The sequence below is a fragment of the Fundulus heteroclitus genome, chromosome 8, assembly GCF_011125445.2.
Source record: "Fundulus heteroclitus isolate FHET01 chromosome 8, MU-UCD_Fhet_4.1, whole genome shotgun sequence".
NCBI lineage: Eukaryota > Metazoa > Chordata > Actinopteri > Cyprinodontiformes > Fundulidae > Fundulus > Fundulus heteroclitus.
In genome coordinates, this window is record NC_046368.1 from 15,846,212 (window position 1) to 15,857,705 (window position 11,494).

The 11,494-nt window shown below is 37.0% G+C and overlaps 1 protein-coding gene across 9 annotated transcripts in view; it reads left to right on the plus strand.

Moving 5' to 3' along the window:
• The first annotated feature begins 5,815 nt into the window (after positions 1-5,815).
• LOC105930775 (zinc finger protein 37 homolog) overlaps positions 5,816-11,494 on the plus strand; it is a 113,219-nt gene continuing 107,540 nt past the window's right edge. For 2 of the 9 annotated variants that reach the window (XM_036140182.1, XM_036140188.1), the window contains exon 1: positions 5,817-6,127. In XM_036140182.1, the coding sequence (XP_035996075.1) occupies positions 5,929-6,127 (199 nt within the window). In that variant the 5' untranslated portion in view covers positions 5,817-5,928. Of the gene's footprint in view, positions 6,143-11,494 lie in introns of all 9 variants that reach the window. The other 7 variants (XM_036140181.1, XM_036140187.1, XM_036140184.1 and 4 more) reach the window with 6 other exon arrangements.

Here is an 11,494-nt window from a genome sequence, read left to right on the forward strand (position 1 = left end):
ACGAGGAAGACAAGCTGCTTCCTGATTGGCAGATGGCTCGGGAGCTCAAAAGACACCTGAGACGCACACAGCCGTAAAGGCATGCAGGCGCACACCTTCTGGTCAGGTAAGGGGAGTGGCCCAGCTTCATTCCTGCAAACAAACCAGAGACAATGTGGCAAAACCAGATGTTCCTCACATTTAACTGGAATAAGTCGTCATCTCTGCCTTTAATTGCCTTACTGGCACATAGATTCCTAACACTTCATTTATAAGGTTTAGATGGCATCCAATTTTAAATAATAATTGACATTATCTAAATAAAATAACATTCTGAGAAACATAATTTGCTGATAGATAGATAGATAGATAGATAGATAGATAGATAGATAGATAGATAGATAGATAGATAGATAGATAGATAGATAGATAGATAGATAGATAGATAGATGTGTGTGTGTGTGTAGGTGTGTGTGTGTGTGTGTGTGTGTGTGTGTGTGTGTGTGTGTGTGTGTGTGTGTGTGTGTGTGTGTGTGTGTGTGTGTGTGTGTGTGTGTGTGTGTGTGTGTGTGTGTGAGTGAGAGAGAGAAAGGCCTAGAATTACAGGTAATGTAACATTACCTGTAATTCTAGGCCTGTTACAACATTAACACTACCTGTAACAACATAGTCTTGTATAAACTGGGACTATGTTGTTGTTATTATTACTCTGTACAAGCTAAAAGTATGCTAGCTTTATATGCTTTATATGCTTGTACATATAGCATATACATTTTTTACAATGGGTTTTGTCCACCAAGGTTGACCCCGCTAGCACATTACCTGGAGGAAATAAAATAGCTAGCATTTCTGCTAATACACTTATAAACTAGTAACACGTTGCTATTGTTTTATTTATATGCTATTTATGTATTCAAACAACACTGATACTATAGGGCTACACAGTAGCAGCTCTGTTGGTAGCACTGTGTCTGGATCCTGGCCTGCGGTCTGCATAGAGTGTGCATGTTCTCCCCTAATTAATGGGTTTCTCCAAATTGCCCTTTGTTGTGAATATGTGTGACCATGTGCATATCTATGTTGCCATTTGATGGACTGGTGACCTGTCCAGGGTGTACCCTGCCTCTCGCCCAAAGACCGCTGGAGATAGGCACCAGCAACTCTGCATGGATAAAAGGATAAAGATAACAGATGGATATTGGATATATCTCTATGTGAAGTCATAAACCAATTGTGACGCTAGTATGAAAATGCTTCATATTATGACCATGTTATGGTCCATATTATGGTGTTTTCGCCTATCTTGTCCAAGCTGGTATAAACATCTCCAGTTCGCTAAAACTGTGCCTCCTCTATAGCGAATTAAATCTTTTAACTGTGTAGTAACAGCATCCTGCCACTAAATGTCAGCTTTCCCACAACATATTAAAACAACCCAGACATGTCCAAAAAGAGAAAAAGTGATGCAGGGTGATGAGTTTGAAGTGTAACTCAACCCAATATCAACTTTTTTTGCAGATAAAACATATAAATTGGGTGCTACTTTTTACTGTGCATGATCTGCAGAAACACGTGTAATGAAAGCAAACGGTGCCGAGCCCACAGCCAAACCAAACTAAACATGGCAGCACAGGAGGACGCATATGTTGCTGCTGCAGTCAGTCGGGCTTGCAGACCCTCTCTGAGTACCAGGGAACAATCCAGACGATTCAGACCGAGAACGAAGGCCTGAAGCGGCTGCTGTCTGCACAGAGGAGCGCAGAGTCCCTCCATGAAGGTCTGCTGTCCTCAGGTCTGCACTGTTTGTTCATCACCTGTTTGAGGTGTCCTGCTCTCTGAGGACTGTCTGTGTCTGTGTAATGTTACAGGCCCCAGGTCTGGTGCCCAGTAACAGATGCAGATTCAACAAAAGAAAACAAATGAGGCAATTTAAAATGCTCCTCAGTACTCATTCCCACTCACACCATTCATCTAATCCAGGGTTCACCGAGCTTTTTGAAACTGAGAGCCACTTTTTTGGTGTTGTGTCATATGAAGGGTTACCTGTACTGACATTTGAACAAGAAGAGTCAGAGTTCACCTTAACTTTATGTAAAATAAATACATTTTCCATACTTTGTTATAGATATTCTCAATTTTAAATGTATATAAATGCAAGTGTGATTAAACAAGAAGAGTAAAGGAATAAATTAAAGTTTCAGACAAAGCTGGTGGATTGTGCTTTTTGTAGAACAGGCTCGAGGGCGCCACATGTGGTCCCCTTATTAAACCCATCTCTTTTTCTGTACGTTATGTCTTTGTTCATAGAATTCAAATAGTTCAAAACTCTATAAATATACACATTTGTGTTAACGGAAAGACAATAAAGTTGCACCTGAAATTAAATGGCAAATATTAAACTGAGTTTTAAGAACTAAAAAGATCAGTGCAGGTGCTCTGTATTATTGAAGTCATGTTACAGAAAAACAAGGGAATAAAACAGTCACAGCAGTTGCTTCCCACTGACACTTTCAGCTGCTGCTGCTCTGACTTACTTTTAACATATTTAACCAAGGGCATAGCCATCATCTCAGAAGTGAGGGGGACAAATCTTTTAGAGCTCTATTGAGTGATTTATCGTCCTCTTAGTGGCTTAAGAAACACACAACAGTGACAGTGCAGCACCAGGGGACCAAATTCAGTCCTTTAAACTATTTCTAAAGTTTTAACTGCCAAACTGTTGTCGAGTTGACATACTGACCCTCAAACATCTGCAGGCTAAATAGCCAGGTCATTAAGTGCCAAATTAACATAAAATGTCCCCTCCCTGATTCATCTCTTTCTATTGTGACAATAAACATGTCTTTTAAAGCGGACATATCATGCAAAATCCACTTTTTTACCCCTTAAAGGCATTTTAGTTGCGCTCTTGGAGTCTCTAGGAGTGTAGAAAATTTGAATGTAGCCTGTCCAGGTGGTGCGTAGATATCTTTATATTCTTTTAAGATCATATTTTTCAAGCTGTTCAGTTTTCTCTGTTTTCTAATACGTCTTTTATAACCCCCTAACCCTACCCCCACACTATTTGCCATGGAACTGCAAAACAAGGTCATGGACTTACAGCTTACCAATTTCACGAATGTGCCATTACAATTTCTCAGAGTGATTTTGCAGTCCAAGCTGAAGGATGTCGATGCCATAAGTGGGTAAGTCTAAATGCCCGATTGTTCATTACACCGCAACTCACTACAAAAATTGCCAAACGAAGTGTAGTGGAACACTTTGAGACCTGGATGGGGATCGGGTGTAAAGTGACTCATTTTTGGTTCTTCTGGGAGAATTATTCTCAGTTCTAATATCAGTGTTCTTGATGGCTTCAAGAAGTTTCCCGTCTTGCCTAATTGTAATAATTTTTAAAGGATAAAAAGAACACAAACACTAGTTAAAGCTGCACTATGTAAGTTTTGACCAATGAATCAGCTTAATTTGAGATTTATTAAATTGTTTTCAAGTAATTATACAACACTTGCCGCATATAGATGCTACTTGTGGGCTTGCCAAAAACTTGTCTATATAACTTAAGAGGGTCGGATTCATCGTTGAATGTGTCATGTGACAAAGAGCTCCCCTTAAACACGAGTGCAAACCTTACGTGATTCTACTTTTGTCATCCTCGGGTCAGAGTTTGTCATGGCAGAGGGAAGCAAAAAGTAGAAAATTTGTCTGAACAGGTCAAAAAGAGAAAGTAAAACAAGGATCGCTCCAGAGGATTAGCAAGGGTGGATCTGGCAAAAGAATTTGCTCATTGGTGTTTGATGAAAGACCAATCAGGATGCAGGACAGTAACAGGTAAGTTATCTTTTTGCCTGTCATTTACAAAATACGTAAATGATAAGCTCAGTAACTTAGGGAACACGGTATTGAAACCAAAACATGGTATTGTGCTTTAAAAGTTCATTTTCAAAAATTAAAACAATTGAACAAAATGAAATTAGGGATCAAGGGAAAAGCATTAGGCTGGTTTAAATCTTATCTATCTGACAGATTCCAATTTGTTCATGTTAATCATAAATCTTCTTCAATCTCCAGGGACACTTGTGGAGTACCACAGGGTTCAGTCCTTGGGACAATTCTCTATATATGTTCCCGATTCGTAAAGTTATCAGTCAGCATGGGATGAATTTCCACTGCTATGCTGATGACACTCAACCATATTTATCCATGAATCCTCACAAATCCAATCAGTTACTAAGACTAAAAGAATGTCTTGAGGACATCAAAACCTGGACGACTTTACATTTTCTACTTTTAAATTGTGACAAGACAGAAGTTGTTCTCTTTGGACCAAAGTCTTTAAAAAATAAACTTCTTAATCAATCACCTAACCTGGGTGGCATTAAATCGCCTCTTGTCGTAAAGTAAAAAACATTGGTGTTTTTACAAGGTTTCTAAAGTTTCCCTTTTCACCCCCACAAATAAAGCCCTTTATAATTAAGCTCCATTATACATCAGCGATCTGATTACCCCATATGCTCCAAACAGAGCACTTCGCTCTAAATTGTTTTTGTTAGAGAGTTATTCCGTCTTTAGTAAGACTGGGATGATGACACTGCAGGATGAAGAGCAGAGATGACAAGGCAATGAACGTAACTGCCCAGTCCACAAGGGACCTATTATTATTGTCCAACTCTAACTTTTCAGAAGGCTCAGTATTTTGTTCTTCATCATCACCTGAAACTTCAGTATCAGGTACAACCTTCATATTTGCATTATCTGCTTCCTGTTCAGTTTGTAATGGTTCCACAAGTTTTTCTAAAAAATGTTGTGCCTATTTTCTGCATATTGCCCCACTCATTGTAAGCCCAGTTCCTCTCCATATCTCTCTTCTGTATCTTTTTTTCCCTTGCTAATCAGAGTCTTACAAAAAAATAAATGTGTTGTGTTCAAAAATTTTTAAAAAAAGAAGTAAAAATACTCTTAGAAACAAAACTTGTACTTTTTCCTGTCTCATAAAATTGCAGCCATTCTCATTATTAAAAAACAACAACATTCCAACCACTGCTCCGGCCTGAAAGAAACCCGCCGTTCGGGAAATGTTGTGAACCTCCCTATGGCCTCCCCAACCCTAATATCCCCTAGATGCACAATAAACTGGGTTATAGTTAACTACATGTATGCAGTTCACATGAAAAACAATATAGTATAGAATGATGTCTTTTACAGAAAAGGAAAGTTCATCCTGAGTCAAAGCATACACAGCCCCATATTTTCCCCAAAACCATTTAAAATTTCTTTCAAATAATTCAGCTCTACAATTCAGCTAATTTTCCATCTGATACCAGGTGGGCAGAACAGACAGACTGTGTGAATAACATCTGCAATGAGTGGGACGTTTTGGGCCTAGGGGAGTAAATTCAGGAAAATCGTAGGCTAATATGCATTCTTTGAAGGACTTAAGTAAGATGGAGCAGATCTGAGAACATGTCTTTATGTGCATAACATTATAAACCAATGTAATGATGAATGTATTGCATAAAGATTAACATTTGTCAATACTTGTTGCACAAATATATTCCAGGATGTGTGCTCAATCTCATTTCACACTAATAATTTAGGACAACAATAAATGTACCTGCCCAATAATGCTTTAATCGGTGTATTTTATATATATATATATAAATATATATATATATATATATATATATATATATATATATATATATATATATATATATATATATATATATATATATATATATATAGGAAACATTATATTTAAACATACTTGTGGTCTTTAACGTATTTTATGAATTCCTGGGTAGTGTACTCCACAACAGTAGGTGGCAGTCCTACGGATGTGTGAGCTCTAACAAAAACATTAAACACCGCCTGCTTCCTTTAGAGGAGAAGGGGATCCTTTTAATCTGTTTAGGATTTTCCGCGCGAGCACGCGCTAAATAATCACAAAGGATGGAGAAAACGACGGAGCTGAAAATGTTGCTGGAGTCATCTCTGAAGCGGATCTTTCAGGCGACTGTGACCGACATCCTGGTCTCGGTGGAGCAGACCCTCTCTGAGTACCAGGGAACAATCCAGACGATCCAGACCGAGAACGAAGGCCTGAAGCGGCTGCTGTCTGCACAGAGGAGCGCAGAGTCCCTCCATGAAGGTCTGCTGTCCTCAGGTCTGCACTGTTTGTTCATCACCTGTTTGAGGTGTCCTGCTCTCTGAGGACTGTCTGTGTCTGTTTAACTTGTTTAATTGTAAGGAGTTGCATCTTCTTTAAAGGGAACATATCGTGCGGTTTAATGCATTTTTGTATTTAAAAGATGAACTGCAATTCTTTGGTCTGAATTCCTTGTTACTGTTGCCCCACAGGCCCTCTTATACCACCGTTCTGTGGGTCTGTATCACTGAGCTATATTATACACTGGAGTGCTGATTTTGCCGAAAAACTGAAGTCACTGGCCGCCATCTTGCTACTCCCTACTCTCACAGAATCCCATAGAATTTGGTTGCAACAACAAGCAGTTTTCTGGCTCTGTGAAAACGTTTTACAGGTAATTGTATGTACTAACACTATCAACTACTAGGAGATGATGTGCTGAAATATTTTACATGTTGTTCATATACAATTTATATATATATGTATATATAAGTATGTGTATGTATGTATGTATGTATATATATATATATATATATATATATATATATATATATATATATATATATATATATATATATATATATGTGTGTATACATATATGTGTGTATACATATATGTAAATATATTTTTTGTATATTATTTATATATTTATAAATGTTATATATATAAATGAATAAAATGCAAAATATTTCAGCACATGACTTTCTCAGTACTTGATAGTTTTAGAACATAACATAAAAGTATATGGCATTCGACATTTTAAAAGTTTTAAGCCCCCTGAACATGAGAAAATCATTGTTATTCGATGCTGTAGCGCACATATTCCCTAGTTACTGGAGGAAAATAGGGAGTACCAATATGGCGGCTAGTTGCTTCAAAGCGACTAGTTCTAATAGCGGGCTATTAGCACTCCAGTGTATTATATAGCTCAGTGGTCTGTATGGGGTGCCGTATATAGCAATATTTTGGGGGTTTTTTAGCCAGTCACGAGAGAAAAAAATGGAGGTTAATTTTTCCAACTGTTATTTTAACCATGTTGTTCATACATTTATAAATGTCACAGATCCACACTAAATATTTAATTGGAAAGATAAACATTTAGATGGTCAATTAAATATTTCTTTAGCAAGTTATTTACTTTTCTTCAAACTAAATATTTAGTCAGTGCACTAAATATTTAGTTTCCAAACAAAATATTTAGACTCACCAAAAATATAAACGCAACACTTTTGGTTTTACTCCCATTTTTTATGAGATCTAAAACTTTTTTCACATACACAATATCACCATTTCCCTCAAATATTGTTCACAAACCAGTCTAAATCTGTGATAGAGCACTTCTCCTTTGCTGAGATAATCTATCCCACCTCAGAGGTCTGCCATATCAAGATGCTGATTAGACACCATGATTAGTGCACAGGTGTGCCTTAGACTGCCCACAATAAAAGGCCACTCTGAAAGGTGAATAAGAATAAGATGAATTGAAGTTGTGTTTCTGGAATTAACCCAAGGCAGCAGATGGCATGGATAGCAGCAGTTGGGAGAAACTCACATTTACACACACACACCCAAGCATATGTGACGCGCCAGGGGGAGAGCAGGTACCCGTCGGCTGAGCACAAATGGAGAAAAAAATGGAAAAAAGCCTTCACTTTCTTAGAAAACAGGGATTCTCGTTTTATTGAAAAAAAAATTCTCGTTAAAAGTAGGGACACAGTCCTGAACCGAAAACCTTCTCCAGAGGTCGTGTGCAACATTTGGTTGGATTATTTACCAGCAGAAACAGAGCAGCAGGACATGAGAGTCATTGGACATGGGGTGAGTTTAATTTTTAAAAACTATCAATATGTATCATAAATCTATGTATCATTCCATTTTTAATATCCAAACATGTTATAAATGACAGGTTTGCAATTTAACACAAAACAAAAAAAATATTCTGTTTCAACTGTAGGCTTAGCTTGAAAGTACAAAAAATGTAGTGTATTCAAAGGTGTAAACACACCTGTATTTCAGTTTTATTCACTGATATGGCAGCTACCCAACAGTTCAGCTTGTACACTGACATTTGATCAACATCTAGTGAGCAGTGGTCTGTCTTTTTATTTTCGCTTGCAGGCAAACCTGATTATAAAACACTGGAGTGTGATTGGCTGGGCAATAAAATTGGTTGGAGAAATCACTCTCTATGGGAGAGGTCCCAGATGGATGTGAGTGAAGCTAGGCGGAGCGATATCAATCTGGCTAGGGTCAGGTTATAACTGAGTCCCACACATTTGAGATGGAACCGTGGTATTTTCCGTTGTCTATCTCCTCTGGCTCTATGCAAATGCAACACACTTTTTATGTGCATGTTTTTTGATTTTGGTACTGTTTTGTTAACTGGCTGCAAAGGTTGTACTTTTCTTGCTTGTTTCCCCTGGAGTTTGTGTGAAGATGGTAGATACCATCTTCCAGAATCCTAAATCCAACAGTATGTGAACACTGAAACGTTAAATGTGCATATTTAAAAAAAATGAATGAAAGAAAAACATCAAATATTTTTTTTTACGTGCTTGATGTATGCACTTAACAGGTAAAATTACTATAGTTGTATATTTGTCCATGGTAAAAGTTAAGAAGCAGGCTGACATATTTGGTCCACTTGGTATGTTCATAAGGATCTAACCCCTTAATCATTTTAGCTGTTGCTAAAAGGAGAGAAAAAAGGAGAGAGGAAAAAAAAAAAAAAAAATATATATATATATATATATATATATATGTTTATTTATGTCACAGTGATGTGTCAAAGGCTGTCCAAATTCGTCAAAGGCTGTCCAAATTCAAAGGCTTCTTGAAATTTGGCCCATAAATGCCACCTCCTTTTCGGCAGATTTCAAGGATGGGTCCAGTGTGTCCTTTTTGGTTAATTCTATCTCATAGTTCATTGCGGTTTGAAGAGAATTGTTTAACCGGAAATAGCAATTGATGAGAGGAGTGAAAAGTTGTGACTAAAGTTAGATATAATACGCTTTCTGTGACATAAAATTTAGCTTTTGAAACCTGAAATATCTGCTCAGTTTATATCGCTTAATTTTAAAAGTGCTCAGATGTTTTCGGACATCCTTGCTCCCACTACACTAACAGCCTGTTCGCATTGCGGACTTGCAGCTTATCAGCCGGGCGATCGAGACACGCCATGCCTGGATGGAGCGCCTGTCTACCGGGACGTTGCTTTCAAACTCCCGCTGGCTTTCTGCAATGAGTTAAAAGCTGGAGTAATTCGATCATATCTGGTTACGTTATTATTGTTCTCTACAAATAAAGTTACATAGGCTTTGTTCAGAAATTAGCGATGGGGTTTCTGTTGTTTTAAATAGTATTTGTGATCAGTTTTATTTGGTGGTATTTTTTTTTGTATCTTTAAACGTATAACTTACGTTGAACTAATGAGTTGAATGAGAGTAAAATGAAATAACAAAACAAGAACATTTTAAACAAAACATCACCGTGAAAGGTTACGGATCAAGAGCTAGAAGCTATTTCTAAGGATATTTGGATACCATTATTGAGTAAATACTCTTTAGCCAAAGTAGAACAGAGTCAGCTGTTGCCATGATAAGTCCTGTCTGAATAATGTAGTCAGTAAGGAAGGAGGTTGGAAAAGGAGCCTGTGTGCTCCGTCTCCTGCCTAGTTTAGCCTAGGAACCGCACGTCGTCCCTTACCGGCGCCAACAATCCTTTGAGTGACATTACTTATAAACACAGCCCACCTCACGAAAATCAACAAAAATGTCCTGAGAGAAGAGAGCATGTTCTTTGTAGTTCATTTTCGAAAGTCTGTAGGCCCAGATTTGACTACCTTCATCCATGTGTGATTCCGTCTCATAATGACGGAGTTAAAGGCTGTCTGAATGCTACTTTCCTACCCATGATAGTGTAGTTACTGTTGACCCCATGAAAGGTCAAGGAACAGGAGCTAGGAGCTATTATTAAGGGTATTTGGATGGAGCACCCTCCTTGTATTGTGGAAATCTACCTATGTACCAATTTTCAAATGTGTAGGACTTACCAGTTTGCCGGAGGGCTGTGGAACTGTTGGGTTTGTGGAGCATTTTTAATTTCAACTGCTTGGTTGGTGGGGGGCATATGTATCAGATGTCATTCAGTCTTTTTGTTAACTCTGCCTGAATGGTAGACCTGATCTATTTTTTTGTTTTTGTTTGTTTTAAATGACTTGGAGAAAAATATAGGACTTTAGATTCCATGATTGATGACCTAGGATGAATTTTTTTCATATTTGTAGAAGACATGATTGTTCTAGATTTCATTTTTTATTTTTCAAATGAACTGAGTACATGTGTCTATAACTCAGTTGATTGTGCCTCTACCCTGACAACTATTGTAAAATGGTAATTAATTGATTAAAGTGATGATTTATATAAAGTTTTCTGGTTTAAACCATTTTAGATGAAAAATTTTCAATTGTGCAAAAACAAATAACCAAACATGTTATCATACCGTATTTTGTAAAATGTAAAAACTTTAATAAAAAAGTAATTTGACTGCCATTTACCAATGTGTCAAGCAATTGGTACAAAGATTTTGTTACCTTTCTTAGGAAGAAATTTTGGTTATCTATACTTTAGTGAAGTAATTATGTTTTAGCCTACTTTTTGCTTCTACTGCTTACATTTTCACGCAATTATCTGTAATTTCTACTCTTTACATTTTGAAAATAGACTGATTACTTCTATTTTATTTCAGTGTATCAGTCTGGTTTGTCAATGAAACACAAAAAAATATTCAGGTAAATAGTGCTACCGAACAGAGTGAATTTGATTGTTGTTGGAGGCAGTACTGCATCAATCTGTTTGCCAAATGCCCCAATTTTTAGGATTATTTATTTTCCTTTTGTTTTCATTTTTTTGATCAACTGCTAGGATTAATCATTAATTTTGACATCTACTGGATACAGACAGCCATACAATTGTTATAAGGGACTAATGCACTCATTTCATGTCCAATTTTATTATCTTACATCTGCGGCCTCATCAATTCTTGCAGCTACGTTTGGAGGTTCATTAACATTACAATAATAACAAGTAAAAGATTTTCTGAAGTTTGACTTTTTGCACCAATTCTTATATGCAACCAGACATCAGATTTGCTGCTCCATGAAACCCATGTTGATGCTCAGTATTGCACCTATATGGACCTTTTAATATATTTGCATTGTTCGTTTTCAGTGGACATATATGTTGGTAAAAAAGCCAATACCAATGTTTTTGATAACATTACACTATACAATTATAGTAATCTCTGTGGGTTACTTCTACTTTGATCGTTTGAAAAGTTTTATATCCGATACTTCTATATTTTACTATAGTA